This window comes from Cololabis saira, chromosome 2 (assembly GCF_033807715.1).
Source record: "Cololabis saira isolate AMF1-May2022 chromosome 2, fColSai1.1, whole genome shotgun sequence".
Lineage (NCBI taxonomy): Eukaryota > Metazoa > Chordata > Actinopteri > Beloniformes > Belonidae > Cololabis > Cololabis saira.
This window is the reverse complement of record NC_084588.1, coordinates 18,945,939-18,968,610: the sequence shown is the minus strand read 5'-3', so window position 1 is coordinate 18,968,610 and position 22,672 is coordinate 18,945,939. Positions and strand designations below refer to the sequence as shown.

The 22,672-nt window shown below is 39.9% G+C and overlaps 1 protein-coding gene across 1 annotated transcript; it reads left to right on the top strand.

Moving 5' to 3' along the window:
• Positions 1-583: 583 nt before the first annotated feature.
• On the top strand, positions 584-21,233 carry chrna7a (cholinergic receptor, nicotinic, alpha 7a (neuronal)). The gene is made up of 10 exons (XM_061739542.1): positions 584-710; positions 4,760-4,899; positions 5,313-5,357; positions 9,497-9,606; positions 11,332-11,411; positions 12,981-13,148; positions 13,275-13,469; positions 17,417-17,503; positions 19,661-19,770; positions 20,209-21,233. Exons 1-10 carry the CDS (start codon positions 656-658, stop codon positions 20,749-20,751), a joined length of 1,533 nt encoding a protein of 510 aa, XP_061595526.1. The 5' UTR covers positions 584-655; the 3' UTR covers positions 20,752-21,233.
• Positions 21,234-22,672: the final 1,439 nt, after the last annotated feature.

Below are 22,672 nucleotides of genomic sequence, written 5' to 3'. Positions count from 1 at the left end.
GGAAAATGTATCTGTAATAGCGTTCAGTGACCAGCAGATGTCGTCTTGTTTTGCAAGAGCATTTTTACGTTTTTAGTTACCAGAATCCTATTTTTTCACCATCCACTTTCAAATTAAGTTAGTAAATAAATGAATAAAAGGTTTTAAATATATGAGAGTTTCTGCAGTGCCCCCACATGTGGTTTTATGTTCTAAATTATGAAAACAGCCTCGATATATATCTATTTTTACACATTTAATTAATATATTTCACAATAATAAAATTAAGGATTTGCGGGTTATGGTTCTGAAACTAAAGTAAACATTTCCTGACTTTTGTAATTTAGTAATAACCAAACCTAACGTGCACGGGGGGTTGTAAACACCACTATGTAAAGCCTGAATTATGGTTCTGCGTTAAATCGACGCAGAAATACGCCGTACGGTGCGCGTCGCTGCGTACCCTACGCCGTAGGCTCGCGTTGGTGTAACGCGGAACCATAAATCAGCCTTAAATCTTCAACTCTCCTCACAGCTGCTGCTCCGTTCCTGGGGAGGAGGGGTTATTTGATGCTGCACCCCACCACCTCCCTGCAACCCTCTCCCCTCCCGCATCCCGCCGGGTCCGGACATTATCCGTGGCATCGGTCCTATTGCACTCATCCTTCTGCTCAACATGGACTTGATGCAGTTTCTGCTTTTTGTTGCAGCGGCCGCCTGCACACTGACAGGTACGCAGGGGAGGAGAGAGATGGAGGGGCTGGTTTTCAGGAGACAGGGGTTCACACTTTTGTTTGTATGTTTGTTTCATTTTTCTGTTTTAGTTCTGTATTGATTTGCAAAGCTTCCAAACTGCAAATACCTATACCTGTTGTTGTGCATCAGTCTTTTGGGCATTTTTAAATTGACTACTTGTCCAGGGGATGTGAATGAAACTTAAGCAGAAGGGGGGAGTTATTTTGGCATAAATGATACCTACCAAAAGCTAAATAAAAAAAGCAAATTCAAATATAAAGGATTTCAGTTTTTTTGGTGTAATTATATTGAAAATGAACATCAAAGTTTTCTTCTAAGTGTCGCTTAGCTGTAGTGGAAATTTAGTGGAATTAAATCCTTGCCGGTTGCAATAATTCAACGTTTTAATGTTTAGTCTTGTGACGTCACCCACCTGTGTGAGAGATTTATCTGTCAAGGCTTTTTTTGAAACTTCTCGCTGATTTGATTTAAGTGGAGACTTTCTGACCAGTATACTAATGAATACACCAGACTATGAGGGCACAGCGCAGCATTTCTTGGAAAGGAAGACTTATTCTGGCCAGCAGAGAGATTGATGAGAGCAGACTTAAACACATGTTGAAAAGCTCAATTCATCATGACAAGACACCCATTCTGTGACAGAACCAAAGTTTCTAATGTTAAAAACCCAAAGTAACAATATCCCCCTTGTGCCTTTCACCATATAACTCAACATCTGGGAAAACATGTCCTGTTTTTGCTCAGTCCCACAAGTCAGCTCATTCACAGTTCTCAAAGTCTCCAGCCCTGATACAGAAATGGTAATGAGCTCTTGAGATCTTTGAGATTTGCTGTGTCTCATCGGTGTTACTGAGATCTGCTCTGAATTTTGAATGTTTCGATTTAAGCCCTCACTGAGGTTATTCAGTCGGCGCTTTAATGGTACTAGTTAATGCAGGCTTCCCCCTGAGTGAAGTACAGAGAGCCAGATGGAGAGAAAAATGATGAGTGTATATATACGTGCGCATGTAACTGTCAGAACACAGGTCTGGGAAAATTAAAGCTTTACTACATCATTTGAACTGTAAAGAACGTTAAAATCGATTGAGGGGTTCAAAGTCTTCTGCTTCTTTCTTTTATGGCTCGGAGGTCATTTCCAGAAAGATACTGCACACTGCTGGCAATGTCTCAGAAATGTCCCCTATGTGGTCCCTCAGGCAAAACTGTTCTGGGTTTTATTACAGAAAACATCTCAGGACTATAACGCACATTAATGTCATCTTGCTCACAGCGAAATACGATTAAGGCGAGACCAGGCGGGGGGACATCCACAGGGACTTCAGTCATGGACAAAGACAAGCTTTCAGCTAATCTTTTGAATGAAAGAACTGGGTGCAACTGTGGACAGAGGAGTCTGGGGACTCCAACAGACAGCAAGCTGGCTGCCAAATCATCAGACTAATGTGCTTCTCATAGGTGGATAACTGGCCTGTGGCCATTAGTGAAGTGAGGGGGATGCCAGGAAATTGTTTACAATTCAAGAGATGAAACAAGAGCATGTCAAAATGAGGGGTAGGTCTGAGGTGCAATTGCACTTTTGGGGTGCATCCATGCTTGTAGCACTTGTGAGTCTGGTTCACTAAGAAAGTCCTGGTTCATTTGGTGTTCACATTGGTCTTTTAACATGGTATGGATCAAAAGACAAAACAGAAAGGATGGAGATAAAGTTACAACCTGATCAGATTGAGACCCACCTTTACAAGTCCATCATGGTTCAGTTTGCAGCATTCAAGCATATTCAAGTGAACTGCTCTAACTGTGTGAACCAGAGTTTACTCTAATCAAACCAAACCAAAATCAATCTTAATTAAATCACTATTGTATCATGATGAGCTTGTATGGACTGAGCATCCAGAGTGACACTTTACCACCTGCATGACTAAAGTAGATCAGAACATTTGTGTCTGAAAATGTCCCAACCGGGACCTGGAGTAGTGGTGGAAGTCTTTTCTCATCCTTGAACTTGCATAAATGCCAGTCCCACTTCTGGAAATGCATACTGTTGCGATTTTGCGTGATCATCCTAAACCAAAACAGCATTGTAGATTCAGAAAGTGTTGCCCCTGAAAAGAAAGTCTGATGTCTTTAATGAGCTACTGCCAGTTTATTTATGTGTTTATTTATTTATTTTTCTGTACACGCAGCATCACGTTGTCATTGTGCTTTTGAGTGGAATGTATCTTGAGAATTAATGTGCCTGTTTTAGTGAATCCAGCTGTAGTGTCTATATATAATGTTTTCAACATTATATATTTAATTTGAGTCAGTTTCTTTATTCAGTGATTTATGGCCACCCTGAATGGGTCCTTTTTCGTGGCACCAACACAGCTGTGGCCAGTCAGGGTGTGAACAGAATAATGTGATGATGTGGTACCAGACACTGTGGTACCAGACACTACAACCTTTGGCCCCAGTGGGTTCTCGGGTTTTCTGGAGTTAGGCTCGCTCTTAAACAATTGGTATCTAGAGAACGTGATGAACAAATCCAAAGCTTTTTTTTTTTTATTAATTTTTTTAACTGTTCCTATGGAGATTCTGCATAGGAATGACTTGGCATAGATTTCTGCAAAAATTATTTCATCCATATGGATGCTCAAAAGTGGGTTTTCCCGGCAGAATATTGCATTTTGACAAGATGAGAAGTGTTACCAGAGATTGGTCTTAGTTTTATGATTGACCAATACAGTCTCTTTATAGAGAAAACAGCCCAGTTCATTTTCTACTTCAACCAGTCAGAACTATAAGCTCAATCAAAATGTGAACATTTTTAAGTCTAATCTTGAATTTAGAGTTTATCTCCCTCCTTCACCCAAAGAGGGACCGTGTTCCACCAGAAAGGAGCCTAATAGCTGAAGGTTTTGCCTCCCTCTCTTCTCTTTTAAGAACCAGAAAAAAGAAAAAAGAAAACAAACCTGAGAACAAAATAAACTACCGTACTAGAAAAATTTGGAAGTATGACATTTTAACACCCAATGTAGTTTGGTCATTCGGGGCTTATTATGTGACAAGACGGATTTTAAATGCTATTCTTTTATTGATAGCCAGTGAGGAGGAATTCAAGTCACAGATATATGGACTCTCCTGCTGACCAGCTGAAGCTTTGTCAGAGTTTTCGAGGCAGCCCCATAATAAAGAGTCACAATAGTCCAGAAGAGACAAATGCATGGACGCCTTTTTATTATTACATTTAGCAGACGCTTTGCTTTTATCCAAAGGGACTTACAATTGAACGCGCTTGTTTTTTGGACTGTGGGAGGAACTCACGCTAGCACGGGGCGAGCATGCAACTTCCACATGGAAAGACTTCTTCTGAGAATTGAACCAGGAACCTTCTTGCTTTGGGGCAGCCGTGCTAAGTGCATTCTTCTGAGACAGTCAAAACTCACAAATGAAATATTTTGGGGTTTTGAAAATTCCCTATCATGAGGTCTAGATGTTATTTTATCAAATATGAGTAAACCCGACCAGCATGAGCTGTATTTATATTTAGTGTGAATTTGCAGAACCATATAAGTATTACCAGCCGTACATCAACAAGTCAGCGTTTAACTCCATCCATTTAACCCACCTGCTATCATCTTTCCTTTTAACTATGCTATAGTTAGTTCTTTACATTTATGCTCACCGTTGACATCTGTTCAGTTAACTGTCAGGACAGTTTGTGCATTTTACTGTACTCTTTCACAATTTAAGCCAATCAGACAATTTATCCTGCACACAGTTTTAGCTTTTTCCACACCACTTCCGTCGCTGTTTTTTTTCTTACCAATTAGACCATTCAAAAGCTTAAATGGGCTGTTTTCCTGGCATAGATTTCTATTGGAGACGCCCAGGTAGCATATCTAGATTTCTTATATGTTGAATTTTGTCATAACTGGGGTTTTTGAAGCCTCGTAAACAGACAGAATGAAACTGGAAATGAATTGATATGATTAACACTGCGTCTCTTGAACACTTAATATACAAGTTTACTTGTCTTGTATAGTGTCTCATCAAGGGTCAAGCCAGCGCAGACTGTACAGTGACCTGATGAACACCTACAACCCCCTGGAACGACCGGTCAGCAATGACTCTCAGAGTCTCACAGTTAACTTTAGTCTCAGCCTCATGCAGATCATGGATGTGGTGAGTTAGTTGCAAATTGTCACATTTCTCACAGAACAGACCAAATCTTTTCTAATGTGGACAAATGTTGCCTTTTTTAGGATGGATAAAGTCAAAACCAGCACATGAATCAGATTATTTCCAGGCAGACAACTAAATTCAGGGTCATTCAAATCAGGGTTTGGATGTCTTCGGATTATAAATCTTGAACAGAGGTGTTCAACTAAATTCACCAGAAAAATATAATGAAAGTAGTTATAGGTAACCTGTGCACTGTTTGCACTAGAAAACCTCTTTGTGATGGTTTTTTAGATGTTTACAAATGGTTTCTTCTTTATGAAATTTAAGATGTAAGGAAAATTGAGCACACATAGCTCTAGCATTAATGTTAATGATTCTTTATTGTTTATCTTTATTGTATTTTTTTCCAACAGGATGAGAAGAACCAGGTTTTAACAACCAACATTTGGCTACGGCTGGTAAGAAAGTTCCCTCTATGATTTATGTAAAGTCACACTAACAGTAAATTGAGCAGCTCTGTGGTTTCACTTTAACACTTGCATGCATACATTTTGATAATGAATCCATAATCCTTCTTGGTATTATTATCCCACTCATGTTTACAAGATACTGAGTCTCTCTGAGCAACCACAGAGTGAGAACCAGGCTGCGACCTGCTTTGCATTTTAGGATTTTGTGCTGGATTATTTCACATAATCCCCCAAAAATTGTCTTTTTTTCCCTGTGAAGTTTTACAGCTGCTGGCACCCATGGAGCTGCATCATAATCACTGAGTCTTGTAGAAGAATAGTCTGGACACCACAATTAATGCAAACACACTGTATAACGTCTACCCTTCAGGTCCAAGTAAAGCAAATTCAGAGGTTTGCATGAAAACCTTGAATGTTAGACAATAGTTTATTAAAATGTGTTAAAAGACAGAGAATCAGGGCCGCTCGGTGGCGCAGTGGGTTAAGCAGCGGCTCATATACTGAGGCTACAGTCCTCCTCCTGCAGCGGTCCCAGGTTCGAATCCCGGCCTGCGCACCTTTGCTGCGTGTCGTCCCCATTCTCTCTCTCTACCCCTTTCCAGTCTGCATCTTCAATAAAGGGCCACTAGAGCCCAAAACAATCTTAAAAAAAAAAAAAAATGACAGAGAATCATATGTCCTGAATTGTGGAACTGCATAGTTGAACCGTTTTGATTGACTGGTTCAGTTGCGTTCAGGATCTTTAGTGCTCCGGGACAGAGTGAGAAGGTATTTACGGCAAGTAAAAATGCAGGCCTTGCCCTCAGACGTGCCATCCAGAGGTGTATCTGACTGGCCAAACATTTCTCTTCTAAGAAATTCCTATTCCTGGATGTGAGAATGAGCACTTCAGAACTTCCGGCCTCACTGATTTACTATCAGTTTTACGCTTTGTGGATAGAGGCGTCAAGACAATATTAAGGTCATGACTCCAGTGTGTGTCCATGCGATTTGTGAACAAAACACAACACCAACCAGAACGGGATGGATGGATGGATGGATGAATGAATGGATAGATGGATGGATGATTTATTTTAAAAGACATGAGAAAACAGTAATGATTGCTTACATCAAAATATAAAACATTAAAATAAGGTGGATAATTTCCATTTTTGTCCCATTGGCAGGTTAATGTCAATTAAAAGCAATAGAAGCAATACAAACTTGCGCTGAGTGCAGTGGTTTGAGGGTCACTCACCAACTGAGAGAGCCATAGTTACAGGAGTAAATCAACACATGGATTTCATACCATGTAAATGTGCATGATTTTTAACAATGATGTTAACTTCCTCAGTAATAAGATAACAAATATTGAACATCTTGAAAATTAAATGTACAACACACATCTCATCAAGCATATTTAGGTCTGCTTTGCTCGTACTTAACCGTACAGTTCACATGTAGGGGTCATTGATCTATTTTTATTTCAGCTCAAGGTCAATACACCTTATTCTCCTCCGTGCATTGAAATAAAGTGTATCAACACTGATCCTTTACTGCAGCTTGTCCAATATGAGGCACAACTTCCCTGCTGCTGCATCGTCAGCAGCTTCCTGCGAGGCCGCTTGGCTTGTTTTAAATCACCTTGTGGAATCACACCAGCAGTCTATTCCCTCTCTTTCTCAGCCCCTTTTACTTTCCTCGCACCTCAGGCGTGGAATCTAAAGAAAGTAAGTTTACATTTCCCAGATATGCATTCATCCCTCAAAGCTCCTGAGAAATACCAAAGGTCATTCTGTAAACTTACAGGCTGAGTTAGTTAGTTCTAGAAAAGCGTCAGCATGAAAAAATGATTAACATTGACACTTGTGGCATTTAATGCATGACGACATGAATACTTTAAAGGCTTCAGTTTTGGTTGTAATCTCAATGTCAGTGTTTTATGAGGAATGGTTGAATACTTGATGCCTGGTGACAGTCTGGATGGGCTCCAGCAGACCCCTGTGACCCTGAATGGGATTGAAGCGGTACTAAAAGATGGATGGATGGAAAGCTAATCGCTCAACTGCAGTGACGAACTACTGCTCTGTATTGTTGTTTCAATGATACCCAAAAGTGAATGTTGTAATTATTAAATGAGCCAGTTCCTCTCGTTTGAAGAACTTCTAAATTGTATTAAGTTAGTTAATTGTGGAAATGTGGTTAAGTCTGACTTTTCTTTTTGCGCAGCACAGGTGGTTGCACCTTACTTTTAGTGTTTCTTACCCTGCCTTTACTAGCAGCTGACTTTTATAGTCCTTCAGGCTTCTGGCAGTCATTGGTGGAACATGATGGTTTGAGTTGATCAAAAGCAAGTTATAGGACTGATTTAAAAAAATCCCTATGAGAGGTAAGATCATGTCTCATCCTGCTCCCCCGTTTGTCCTGGGACAAGTTAGAAACCAGCCTGAATTACTTTATTCACACATCTGATGTAAAATAAGGTTGGTTTGTCTTTTTCAAAAATGTTAGATGTAGCAAAATCTTCATATTTCTCAAAATTTTTGATTCACAATTATCATAGTTATAATAATTACTTTTTTAATCAATATAAGCTAACAATGACTGCTAGTGTCCACCCAGTTGTCTCCCATTTAGAGAACAGATACCAGATGAGAACTTGAAGGTCAAACATGTAAGTAAAGTGTTACAGACGGGGATGTCAGCAGATGAAGAGCAGACAAACACACACACACACACACACACACACACACACACACACACACACACACACACACACACACACACACACACACACACACACACACACACACACACACACACACACACAAACACCAACCCAGACCGACCAGTCATGCAAAAATCCAAAATATGCACGAAAGATTGATTTATACTAGGAAATATACAGGCAACCTATGGCTTTTTCCTTTTACGGGTCTGCAGAGCAGATCTTTGTGTATACTGAACTGGTTCATGTTGTGACCCATAATGACTGGGTTTGTGAACTGTTGAATTCTGTGTCCTGGAAGCAACACTGGATAGTATGCACAAAGATATTGGCAAAGACAAATGGGGGACCTAAAACATTCATGAAAATGTGAGGTGAACTATTTAAAAGTTGGCAATGCAATAAAGTTGGCTGTGATGAGCCCCACTAGAGAAAGACCCTTTTTCTGGGAACATCACCTAACAAGTGAAAGACAGTGGTGCGCGGGACTGTAGAAGGACGACCTAACAACTGGAGGTTGCCAATAATTACTGCAGGCCCGTTTTACAAGTTATTTTCAAATTATTGTTACTCTGTTACCATTTTTGTTACACAGAAAATGCAAATAGTCTCTGAAAGTATGTTGTGTGATGATCATTTTTACCACCATTTTCAAAACAAAAGTATTATTCGAAATTGTCCAGCTGCCGGTCTGAGCTGATAGGACAGGGAGACCAGCAAAAACAGAGAGATTAATTCTGAGATATATGTTTCTGAGGCACAAAACAGAGCAATGTTAACTGCAATAATGATGAAATACACATGCAAGAGGAGTAAAGATGACCTGGAAGATCCCCCAGCACTCTACTCCTGTAACAGTGTAACTCAAAGGACGGTTTCAGGGAACTTTAACTATTAGATTTGTCAGAAAGAGAAGTTTATAGCCTGAGGTTAAAAAGTAGAGAAGTGTGTCCGTGTCTTACTAACTGCGAGCTGGATAAATGAATATTCTGCCTCCCTTTCTGCTTGTAACGACAAGTAAGCCTGCTTTCTAAAAGCAAAGCGCTCTCCTCAAATAATCTGGGACTAGTTGTGGATAGATTTCCGTGACATCGAACATTCATGTCCTCTTCAGGGTGAAAACAATAACCACGGTGGTCCCATTCGTTTTTGTGTTGTTGTGCAATTATTATGTAATATTTGAAATATGTTCAGTATCTCACGTCAAATGTTATTTCATCATATGAAACTTGGTAGCGAGAGAAAACTCAATTCTTGTATCCTGGATGCATTTACCAGCAGCTGCTGGGAGATGTTTATCATCTTCCTGGTATTGTAACTGTCACTGCAATGTGAAAAGCCAGATTCAATCACAGGCCTATGTTTGTGTGGTTATGTGTTGTGAAACATGAGAGGCACATAATGATTTCACATTTCACAGCAATGGACTGACCATTACCTCCAGTGGAACCCATTGGACTATCCCGGCGTGACCAACGTGAGGTTTCCTGACCATCTCATTTGGAAGCCAGATATTCTGCTCTATAACAGGTTGGCATTGTGAGGACAAATTAGCAATTCTGCTCTAGAAATGGATGTCGACATGAGTACATTGTTTACTGCTCAACATAATCTAGAAATCAATTATTCCTATTGTGCTTTTGGTTTTACAAAGATAAATTAAGGCATTACAAAGTCATGAACAAGATATGCCGGGGCTTGTGCAAGAATCCCACCCCCATAATATTCACTCTGAAGTGGCGTCGACAAAAGATATGTGAGAGCTGTCAGCCTACTATCTTCTGTAATGTGCACAAAAAATATTGCAGCGATAAAAGCTTCTGTGGCATCAGCACAAATGACTTGTGAACAAATTGAGATTTGAGAGATTGTTAAATTAAACAAAAATCAAAAGTAGAATAATTCAAGCCTAAACTAAAGTACTTCCCATTTTCAAAGGCCTCTTTGGTCAACTTATTGGGGCAGATTTACTCCTTTTCTAAACCCTTTATGTTGTGTTATTACTTTTCACATAAGGGGCAAAAAGATCTGCTCTGCTGACCAAAAAACCCCTCCGACCGTAGTGTGCTAGTAGACACCAAGGGGACTTCACCTGGCTCTCTTGTCTAAGTAAATTCAAGAAGTGAGGAAATATGCAGTCTCTGCAGTCTCTGCAGTCGCGAATCAATCTCCACTGACCCTCATGTTAACATGTACAGCTTTGCTGCAGAAATAAACACCGGGACTAGATTGTTATGTGTTTCAAAAATGCAGCTGGCATTATTTTGTTGTCCCCTGCAGAGACTGCTCATGTGACAAAAATGGTTGTGGCATTGTTTTGCCTCATCTTTGTAGCATAAATGCTAGTAAAACTACATTTGAGAGTTTTTTTTGTGTTTTTTCAAACTCTTCCAACACCTCAACATCACTGACTTGTTATCGTTAAACTGCAGTGACAGATATGCAAATCTCACAGTTGCGTGATGACAGGGACAAAGAATTGTAGACATTTAGAAAAGCATTTCATCTGAGGTGGTTTTCTTACACTTTTATAGATTTAACCATATTTTTCTTTTACATTAACACTAAAGGCTTATAAGAGATGTCATAATTTATTTTCCTTCTTAAATTACTTACCCTTCTAGGTAGGGTGTTTTTAGACAACAACATTGCATTACATCAGCCATGCTCTGAAGTAAAGTCACTGGAGTATAGATAATTGTTCTGAAGCAATTTATTTATTCAGACAAATGAATAAACCTCTACAGCAAAAGATGTGAGCAAGTGCTTTTTATTGCATACTCGTAATGGATATTACCAAAGAGACCACCATTATTCAATTTTTAAAGCATCTGGGCAAACTGCATTGAAGGTACTCCACTATCCAAACCTCTAATGAGGGAAAGAGCATTGTGCCTTCATTTGTCAATGTCACGCTGAGTAAATCCTTGAGATTAGATGGTGCATCTCATACCTGATGTGACTTCTTTGGATCTTTGTACCCACGGCATTAAGTTAGTCTGTTCTTACCATTTGTTGCACAGTTTTGTGTGTGTGTGTGTGTGTGTGTGTATGTGTGTGTGTGTGTGTGTGTGTGTGTGTGTGTGTGTGTGTGTGTGTGTGTGTGTGTGTGTGTGTGTGTGTGTGTGTGTGTGTGTGTGTGTGTGTGTGTGTGTGTGTGTGTGTGTGTGTGTGAGATCAAGATATAGCAAGAAAGGCAGCACTTCTGAGAAGTCTGCAGTAAATACTGATTCAGTTCCATTGTCTTGTGTACAGCGCAGATGAACGATTTGATGCGACGTTCCACACCAACATTTTGGTAGACTCTTCAGGCTCCTGTTCCTACATACCTCCAGGTAAGACTTCAATTCTCAGTTTGTTGTTAACACTTCAAATTCTTATTTTTGGATATATATAATATCCCCCCAAACTTTTTCACACCTCTAACAAAGAGTTGAAGACGCTAATTGTTTGCATAAATCTGGCATGGGTAACTAAAGAACTGTGAAAGCACCATTATTGCTGAATGATATAACCCGGCTTTGGCACAACATGCCGATATCCTTTTCCAGGGAAGACTGTGATCATTTTAAGCAAGGCAATGCCAAATCACATCACGTGTTGCACAGAAGACTGTGAAGAAAACTGTCATTTTAATATTTAGCATGTTATTAAACAAAAGCACTATGAAGAAGGCCTCAAAACATTGTGCAGCTGAAATCAAAATAAGAATAAGAAAATAAAAAACTACACAAATGTTCACAAATGTGACGTATTAAAGCAGATGATGCAAGAGAGTTAGGAGTAAACTAGCTTATGGTCAAACCTGACCTCTGCTTTTGCTGCATTCGCTGCAAATCCAAGTATCAGGTGCATAAAAATTCAAAGAAATCTGTCAAGCGTGTTAGTGAAAAACTCTTTAATAAAACTTACTTTAATCTGTGCACAGCATTGTCTCCAGAGGTCTCCCCAGGCCAGCTGCCCCCCCTTGTTGTTGCAAAGTTAGCCAACGGCAGACAGTTATGTCATACTTAGGAGTGCTATTGCACGTACATGCCTGGGAACACAGTGAAGCAGAAGCCCTCTGTCACAGCCAAGGATATCTGCTCCTCCTGGCAAACACCTCGTCCCCTTTCATCCCTTTCAATACAAAACTCTGGTCTGCTTCGCCTCAGCATCTCAATCAATACTGATGTAAATGGCTCCATCACGGAGCATCTTTTAGATCAATTGCTTCTGTCACGGGCAAATTTCGCGCCAACTTTGCTCCAAATGGATCCTTATCGATATTCATACTGGAGCAAAATAGTAATGCGCTCCATGAGCTTAGGACAACTGCATTAAATAAATAAAATGTATGAACAAGTGATGTGTACACACAAGTCAGTTGCATTTCCTGACATTTATCTTTGTCACTGAGGTTTCATTGCAGTAAATAGAAATCATGTGGTGTATTTGCTCGCTATCTTCATCATTTTTATGGCTTTGCATGGGATAGAGGAAAGACTTTGTTTACTGCCAACACCTCATATCTCTCTTGAATATGGATGAAAATTAGCTTGCCACTGCCTCTCTTGTGGAATTACTCCCCCGTTTCATCCCACTGTCGCATTGGATTTCTTGCTCATGCTTAGGATGGATGTAAGTCCATATCTCTTTAGAATAAAAACCTCTCACACAGCCTCTCTACTTGTTGGGAAGTGACATGTAATTTTTCTTCCGCTTCCAGATTAGTCAACTAAGTTTTTCATTGGGGTATGATTTATATATCCATCCAAGACCCAAGATGTCTCAGCAGAGCTTTGTTTTGCAGTGAGATGATGAATGTTATTTACTTCAGCAGTCAGTGGGGGGGAAGCTGCGGCTTATCTGTGTGGGGCCGTGACTTGTTCTCGCTCATCTTTTTGTGTTTCTCACAACAACAGGGATCTTCAAGAGCACGTGCCACATCGACGTGCGTTGGTTTCCCTTTGATGTCCAGAGGTGTGAACTGAAATTTGGTTCGTGGTCATATGGAGGCTGGTCCTTGGACCTAAAAATGATGGATGCAGATACCTCCGAATATATCGCCAACGGAGAGTGGGATCTCGTTGGTAAAAGGAGTTTGATGCCCCAAAGTGTACAAAATGTTCTCATTGCTCTTTTCCAGAGAAATGCTAGTTTATCTTTGACTTTTCACTCAGTTTCCACCAGAACAGACTGTGTTTCTCGTTTTGCAGAGGTTCAAGGGCAAAAGAACGAGCGTGTTTATGAATGCTGTGAGGAGCCATACCCTGATATCACTTTCACTGTGGTGATGCGCAGACGAACCCTCTACTACGGCCTCAATCTGCTCATCCCATGTGTCCTGATCTCCACTTTGGCTCTCCTCGTCTTCCTCCTGCCCGCTGACTCTGGGGAAAAAATCTCTCTGGGTTTGGAAAACTGGAACACACACCTACACACATGAACATAATAAAGGTTGCTTTATTTAATAAGTTTCTAGGTTATATAGTCAAGTGCTCTTCATATTTTTGGGAATATACTGAGATCCTGAACATGTCAGCGATTGCAGATTTTACATCATAATTCCCTCAAGTTGTTTTCAAATTAAACTTTAATATGCTTTCATTAATTATTGCTGAGTGACCTAAAAGAAAACAACTCTGACTCTTCAATACAGTCTAAATCCAAACACTACCCTTATCACTGGAAAAGTTTAACATTTTACCCTATTATAGTTAATGCTTTCAAAAATAGCTTTCAGAAAAAGAGAGAACTACTACTTTTAACTACAGTGACATCTTTTTTTTATTTAATCTGATATGAGATGAGTCAAAGTGTTAGACTCTAAGTATAAGTGCCTTATTTATTAATTCAACCATAGTTCACAAGAAAAACAACAAACAAACCCATATATTTCACTTCCTCTATGATTGAAGCAAAGTAACTGTCAAAGTAACACAATCTGGTCAAATGCAGGGGTGAAGTACCATTGTTTCATATCAGGAAGACATTATTTTGAGTTGACTGCATTATTGTACTGCTTTACATAAAAAACTCTGCCTTAATACTAAAAAGAAAAGAAATAAAAATCCCTGAATGCATGAAACTGCATTATTTCTGCAGTCAGATGTATTTGCTTAAATGTCCTGTCCACCAGTTTCAGTTCTTCTCCTGCACTTAGGTATTTTCTTGATAAATTGTTTTTTGGATTTTTTTGCTTTTCCCTTTTGGATTTCTGTGAAAAAAAAACGACAACCAATTAACAGATTTCCAGCCAAAGTGTCAGCCCCGAATCAGTCTCGAACAGGAAAAAACAGGTTTCCTGTCAGTTAAACACTCAAATGAAAATGTTGTTTTAGTTTTGTAAATGAAAAGCAATTATCCTTAGTCTTTTTTTGAACACCTCCAAAATTATTTGAGCTCTAAATTGAGTTTAGCTTTCTTAACCCCTACCCCTTGCATTTGCTCGGTACGTATCTTTTACTTTACATCTGTCTAAGATAATCTCTTCGTATTCTGCTTCACTCTGGGCAGACGTAATTTCTTTGCTGCATATCATCTCCACACCTGTAAGGCTTAAATTAATGTCTGGAAATGTATTTTGCTACTACCTGAAGCTTCAAGGACCCTGAAGTGATGTGTCAAGTTTCTCAAATCAATCCCATAAATGTTTATGGTGCAATCGCCTTAAAAATATCATGAACCTTGATAACCCAGCTACAGCGCACTGAAATTCTATTGCCACGTATTAAAAGCTTTATGCATTTCTTAAGCACTATTTTGGTGGTCACCCGCCAGAGTTAGCAATGACTGTGATATACTAATTATGTGTAATTAGAGATTAGTGTTTAATCTTTTGAAGTCCTTTACTGCCAGCTGGTTTCCAGCGAACAGCCAAGCCTGTTCTTATTCTTCAAATTTTCTTCATCTAAAATAACTTAATATTCTGTTCCACTTGTCCCCGGGTAATAAGCCATTCCAGGACAACACTGATATTTTATTAATCTGCCTCTTCAGTGGCATTGTGAACTGAACAGATAATCAACGCTTCCAACTGACTTTATAGTTAGAAAACCATGATAACTTTTTAATCTCATCTCTGTTGTCACAGTTGACTAGTGAATGAATTATAAAGGCTTTAGAATACAGTATCTGCGGGCGTGAATGATCATGGTGCATGTGTGTGTGTGTGTATGTTCGTGTTCGTCCATGGTGCATATGGGAGTGGAAGGTTTTGATTTATGCGCTGTGGGCTTTGCTTTAATATGCTGCATATGGTTTCCTTCATTAAATGTGCTGCAGAAACAAACGTACTGGCTTACATGCGTGTTTACACACGTCTGTATTGCTTCTGAGGAGTTGATACTGCAGCTCCGTGATAGATAAAGCAGATATGAAGTATGAAAAAATGATATTCTAATGTGCAAATGTCTAATAAAAGGGTTGAATGTAATACAGGTCACAGAACAAATCTGGCCCATATGATGAGTTATAGTTTCTACTTCAGAGTGTGTGTGGGTTTGGGGGGGGCTGTATTCAGCAAAACTATAGTATATGGCATCTATACATCACTGGCTGCCAGTTTTATGTTAAAATGGTAAACTCTCATTGAATAATGTGTCTTCCCTAACCCTGGCAGCATTTACTCTCATATTTAATTTCCATAAATTTGTGCCGTTGTGAAAAATATGGCAGCACGGTGGCTTAGTGGTTAGCACTGTTGCCTCACAGCAAGAAGTTCGACTCCCAGGCCCAGCACAGTCTTTCTGTGTGGAGTTTGCATGTTCTCCCCGTGCTTGTGTGGGTTTCCTCCGGGTACTCCGGTTTCCTCCCACAGTCCAAAAACATGCATATTAGGTTAATTGATGATTCTAAATTGCCCGTAGTGTGATTGTGTCTGGTTGTGTGTTTATATGTGGCCCTGCGATGGACTGGCGACCTGTCCAGGGTGTACCCCTGCCTCTTGCCTGTAATTAGCTGGGATAGGCTCCAGCAGACCCCCGTGACCCTGCAAAGGATAAAGCGGGTATAGATAATAGATGTAAAAAATATGACTCGTAACAGGAATTATTGTCTTCATGTTCCGAGTTAGTAAATCAAAAAATTAAGATTGAGTATCTGATTGTGACAGGGTACTTCTATCATTGTTTTGATAAAGATTTATAATTTATATTTCTAACATATTGATGTTTTGAATCAGTATGTCTCATTTGTGTGTTTGATCCTGATGGACTAGCGACCTTTACCCCACCTATCACCTCATGAGACCTGGGAAAAGCTCCAGCTGCCATTCATATACTGAATGCATGCACATAATATATTGATGACAGCCAGACTACATCCCAGCTGTCATCAGGTAAACGGTATAGGGTGGACCCTGCACAGGTCGCCAGTCAGGGCCACGCAGAGACAAATAAATGTTCACGCTAACTGTAATGGTCAATTTAGGTTCACCACTCAGCCTAACATGTATGTTTTTTGACTGTGGGAGGAGGCTGCGGTCATGTGATTCCTTTTATCTTGCCTCTTATGTTTGAAGAGTCATGATGAATAATACTGCTGTTTCCACAATCACTTATTTACTCATCTTTGCTGACTATTTTAGGAGTTGTGTGCAGAGGGAAGTCTAGTGCACATCACTGTAAAGAAACAAAGCTCACGTTCTTGCCGCACAGTCACACAGTTTAACAATTTACCATATCAGATCAATACCAGTTCATTTTCACGATGTACCGAGCACGTTTCATGTCACCAAATCAGATGTGAATGTAGCAGTGGTTGTTTGCAGAGGATTTAAAGTTTTCCCCATCACAGCATCTTCCTGCATTTCTGTTCAATTGAGTCTGCGGAGTTTCTAGGAACAGTTATTTTTCATTCATACCTGGCATAGAAAATAGTTCCCTAACGCTGAACTTTGTAAAGAATAAAGAACTTTGTAGATTACAGTAAAGATGAGTTGTTGTGGAGGATTAAATGATTTTAGTGGATCACTACAAATGCAAAAGTATTAAGATCTGATGATGTTGATGACAGATGGGGGTTCCATATTTGGTAAAAACAACAAAACCAAAAAATGTCCTTGTTTCCTTCCAAAGACATAAATGCACTGAATAAATTTGAAGACTTTGTTTGTGACAGGAGCCAAAATTGAGTCACAGAATAGTTCTGAGTCCAAATTCATAACAAATCAATCAATCAGAAAAAGTATTTTTGTTGTAAGAAAAAAAATCAGAAATTGTTTTCATAATCTTGTGCAAGTGATACAAAAATTTTAATATTTCAGTCTAAAATGAAATGTGTTAGAAAAGTCTCAAAATCTCACAAGTGAACAACTTGAATACCTTTCATTACATTTGCAAATGTGTATTCTTCCCAGGCATCACCGTCCTGCTCTCCTTGACTGTCTTCATGCTGCTGGTTGCTGAAATTATGCCTGCGACATCAGACTCGGTGCCTTTAATAGGTAAGCCTGGTTACAGTCGCTATGGTTGTCGAACAATATCAGCAGGAAGCCATGAGTGAGCTTTTCTGTTGTCCTTTTTCATCAATGGTTTTCTCACGTCGTAGTTTAGCCATGTTTAAGCCATTCAGTAGTTTGTTAGTTTTTTTTCTTAGATCTGAGTCAGGCTGCTTGAGTTTTAGTTGTGGACTGAAATATCAACTTCTTTGAATTTCTGTAGGGAACACAAATTAGTGTAGTGTAAAATGAATGTAGTATACAGAAGGTTTGACCTCTCAAATTGTTTTTATTTTAGCCTTCTGATTAATTGGCTGAGTAATAGCAGCACTGAGGGCAGATTTTCAAGTTACCCAGAAAACTTTAGGTTATTTACCTGACCCTGGTTCTCTGCTTAATATGAGTGAGATGTCTCAATATGGGATGCACGCCCCGCTGCAGACCTCATAAGCATTAATCTCATTACGCCAATCCTGGAGAAACATGTCCGTCCGCCGCAGGTAGTACCACCTACCTTAAATATCCCGTGCGGACGACACCACGTCATTCAAGATAAGCACCTCTTCTCACTCGCACAAGCAAGAAGGGTTGTCTGGTGAGACATCTCACTTATATTAGAACCAGGGTTATGTAAATAACCTCACATCCCCCGGAAAAAGCTGAGCGCATGACAGTTTAGTTTGAATTTATCTGACAGGAGCCAATACCTACACCGAGTAGGGGATCAGGATTTTAAGGGCCGATCACCAAAATCAGTATCTGCCGATCTCGATATTTCCAATCACCGATCACAGCGTGAAATCCATAAATTCATCAATATTGTTGTCTCATGTACACAATACTGACATTGTATTATTAGGTATAAAAATTAGGAGATGAGAAAGAATCATGAATTGACTGTTTTATTGCAGGCTGAGATAATGTGCAATATTTCACCCTCTAGTCTAGAGAGTCTTAGAGACGACTTGACTCAGTTATAAAGAGTAAGTGTAGCTTACTAGCTCTTGTGGCAATAAATGTGTGTACAACACAACATGTGCAGTGCACCAACACAGACAACTAAACCTTTTAAAAATAGCATCCGCCGCGTGTGACCCAGGAAACTCTTGTGAGTGAAGCACAACTCTTCACACTAGAACACATGTCACTCATGAAGCGACTGAAACGATTGTCGTCCTGCATAAGGCTTTGGATGTGACTCTATGTAGTTTGGTATAACTCCGGCGGGCATTCATCAGTGAAATTTTTACGACTCAGCAGTGTGTACCGGGATCCAAGTTGCTAAGGACGCGTTTAAACCCGATGTCTTCTACAACAAGAAATGGCTGATGATCAAGGCGTATTGATCCATTACCTTGTGACGTAGTCCTTTCTTTTTCTTGCTGTTGTTGCTCTCATTTATAGGTCACGTTGCTACACGCTCTTTTTATTTCTGCCTTAGTGGCAGCCAACTTTGAAAACTCAATATACTCCTTGATGTGAGAAACTTTCAAATGTCTTATCAGCTTTGTTGTGTTGAAATTCTTTTGTAGCATTCCTCCTCGGGGTATCTCCTTTGCACATTCCTTGAAAACTGCAAAGTTGTTGTCCTTTTCGGACATTGTAAAACTTCCTTACCAGAAACACCATTTTCAGTGTTGATGCTTTGTAGAGACGGCCACGCCCCCTTAGGACACCTGAGTCTGAGATGTGGGAATGCAAGCGCTGGCGGTGGTTTGGTGTTGTAAAGGTCATCTGATCGGCCTGCTTTGAACTATTTTGAGAACTCCAATCAAAACCGATAGGGTTAAGGTCGATCGCTATCGTTTGCTGATCGATCAGTGGATCTCTAACGCTGAGTGGACTTTTTTTTTCCATTTTATGAAAGCCTTTTGTTGTTCAATAAAATTGAGTATTCTCTCAGAATATTTTGACCACCAGAAATTAGTTCATTTGAGTTTACATCTGAAGAAATCTTCAAATCTGAAAGGATAATAGAGGTGTCAGTAACTCTGAGCAGCACTGTGGCTCTGCTCTCTTTAGCTCATACTATTTTCTTATTAATGAGTTTTGGGCATATTTTATTATGATTTTGTCTAGTAATTTGAACGCTGAATGCTTTTCTTTACTTTGTCACACATCTTTCTATGTCTATTCATGCCTTTACCCGTATTTTTTACCCAGCTGAGTATTTTGCCACAACCATGGTCATTGTTGGTCTCTCAGTTATTGCCACCGTGGTTGTCCTGCAGTATCACCACCACGACCCTGATGGAGGGAAGATGCCAAAGTGGGTGAGTGTTGTTACATATTTCACCGTTACTTGAAGCTTCAATAAAGATATAAAACCTTATGAATATCTGTGTGTTGTACAATACAGTTTCCTGGTTAAACGGCATGATGGAAAAAGTCAAATCCGGCAATAACACAAATTAGAGTGGAGATATGAGGTCTACAATAACACATGCAGGGAAATTCTTCTTCTTTTTTATGTCAACTATTGAAAAAGAAGACCAGTGATTACATGAGGACTAATTAGAAAATGTTTTTACCAGCTCTAGCTTTTTCTTGCTGCCAGTGACAAGTGATGCTCACAAGAGGAGCACCTCTTTGAAGTAGAAATGTATGCAGGCCAAACAAATGAGACTTAAGACTTTACTCTCCTTCTAATTATTCAAAAGTCTTATCCAAAGTTCACAAGAGCCTTTTATCTAACTTCTCTCACCCTGAAGACCCGTGTGGTCCTGCTCAACTGGTGCGCCTGGTTTCTGCGCATGAAGCGCCCCGGCGAGGAGCGAGTACGTTCAGCCTGTCCCAACAAGACTTGGCGCAGCAGCCTGACCAGCGTGGAGCTAAACGCCAGCGCCTCGGCAGCCCAGCCCACCAACGGCAACATGCTCCACGTTGCTGTCCGCGGCCTGGAGAGCATTCCCTACTCCACAGCTACCACCTCGCCTGACTCCGGGGTCATCTGTGGACGGCTGCTGGGGCGAGCAGGCGAGGAGGAGATGCTCCTCCACACAAGTCAGAGCTCTTCAGGGGGAATCCTGGAACTGGAGCTGGCCAAGCTCGTCGATGAGGTGCGCTACATCGCCAAACGCTTCCGTGACCACGATGAGGATGAGTCTGTGTGCAACGAGTGGAAGTTTGCCGCGTCCGTCATCGACAGGCTGTGCCTCATGGCTTTTTCAATCTTCACAATCCTCTGCACCATCGGGATCCTCATGTCAGCACCCAATTTTGTAGAAGCCATTTCTAAAGACTTCTTCTCCTAAGGCAGTTATCAGGAGATAAAAGTGTCTGTAGAAGTAAAATGCCAACCGCTGCCCTTACAGATTCGGTTACTTTGCTTCTCTGCAACATACATTATATATTTCACCAAATGTTTACACTTACTTAAAACGAATTCAAATCTAGGACTGTATATAATGCATTTAATAAATGACACAAACATACTATTGTGCTAATTGAAGGAATATTTACCTTTTATATCAGACTGACCAACATGCTGAAAGGAAAATATTGATATTTCAACCCTTTGTACAGCCTGATAATATGACTAAAGTATGCAACTTTGGTTTGTAATGTGATGTGTTATTGTTGAAAACAATGTGTGTTTCCTGACATAAATCTTCTCAAATGTATTCAGTACATAAAACACCTGCAATATCTCCGACTGAAATGTATCACTCTTATAGCTGTGTATAGCTCTTATCCACTTAAATGTTGGACAAATAAATGTATTCTTTCTATTTGAAAATGGTACACAGTGTTGAAAATGTGCTTTGTAATCAGCAGCAGCAGTTTTATATTTGAGTTATAAATTCACTGATTTGTATTCATTTCAGTTCAACAAAATCAAAGAGACCATTTCTTGTTGACTTTTAGTTCTCTGTTTTCAGTTTGTACCAACTTAGAATAGAAGTTCAATACCTAAATATATATAATTTTCTCTTAGGTATTTATATAGTATAACTGAATTGAATTGAATTGAATTGAATTGAAGCGAGGCCTCGTTTTACCAGTCAGTCTACGTTCCTACCCTCACCTAAAGACACCTGCTGTGGGTAGTGACCCAACGAAAGAGATTGCTGATACAAGCGGCAGAAATGGGTGTTAGGGCCTTCCTTTAGAGATAGGGTGAGAAGCTTGGTCGTCCAGGAGGGGCTCAGAGTAGAGCTGCTGCTCCTCTGCATCGAGAGGAGCCAGATTAGGTGGCTCGGGCATCTCTATCCGATGCCTCCTGGACAGGTTCCAACAGGAGGAAACCCGGGGAAGACCAGGACACGCTGGAGGGACTATGTCTCTCACTGGCCTGGGAACATCTTGGGATCCCTCCAGATGAGTTGGACAAAGTGGCCGGGGAGAATGAAGTCTGGGTTTCCCTGCTGCCCCCGCGACCCGACCTCAGATGAAGCGGAATAAGACAGATGGATGAATCTAATTGGATTTAATTTAATTTAATCGAACCAACTTAACTCAACTCAACTCAACTCAACTCAGCTGCTTCATATATGACATTTTAAATTCAGATTTCTGGAAAAGTCCAAGAAAATAGATTTACCACATTAAAACAAAAACATTTGGTTAAATCACAACTTTTTATTCGCCTGAAATTACCTTTTTTTTTTACTTGTCATAATTTTTACTGCTAGAACAGTTTATCTTATCCAAATAGGACAAAGCAGAAAGGTGCAGGCAAAGACCAGATCAAGTTTTTTTAAATTTAGATGAAGGATGAGCAAGTGAAACACAATTTATAAGGATGTACTGCTGTTCAGAAGCTGAATATCTCAGCCAAACAGACACTTTTCCCTGAATATAAAACAGGAGTGTGAGTCATATCGCAGCAGCAGTCTAACACCTCAAATAGGCAGCTGTTATTTTGTCCCACATGAGGAAAAATTGCTCTGGTATTCACATTATAAAACAAATGAATAAAGAATTCAAAATCATGTCCATGAGGGCATGCACATGGATGGTTATTGAGATGTAATAATAATGTTTATTCATATTTATATTTGTCCTGGATGCACATGTGGACAAATGTCTTGGTATCCTTCTATTTAAGATGGAACAACTCCCAATGGTCACTGAAACAACATGAAACTGACAAAAATAAGAATAAGTAATCATTTACTGACCACTGATTAATGAAAATCAGACATTGCTTTTGAATTGTGGTTCAACAGAATC

Bases quoted from the DNA above. Each gene is read 5' to 3' on its own strand.
- chrna7a (XM_061739542.1), top strand. From the start codon at position 656: ATGGACTTGATGCAGTTTCTGCTTTTTGTTGCAGCGGCCGCCTGCACA. The intron at 711-4,759 runs GTACGCAGGGGA...TGTCTTGTATAG, and splicing joins GGCCGCCTGCACACTGACAG to TGTCTCATCAAGGGTCAAGC. The intron at 9,607-11,331 runs GTTGGCATTGTG...TCTTGTGTACAG, and splicing joins GATATTCTGCTCTATAACAG to CGCAGATGAACGATTTGATG.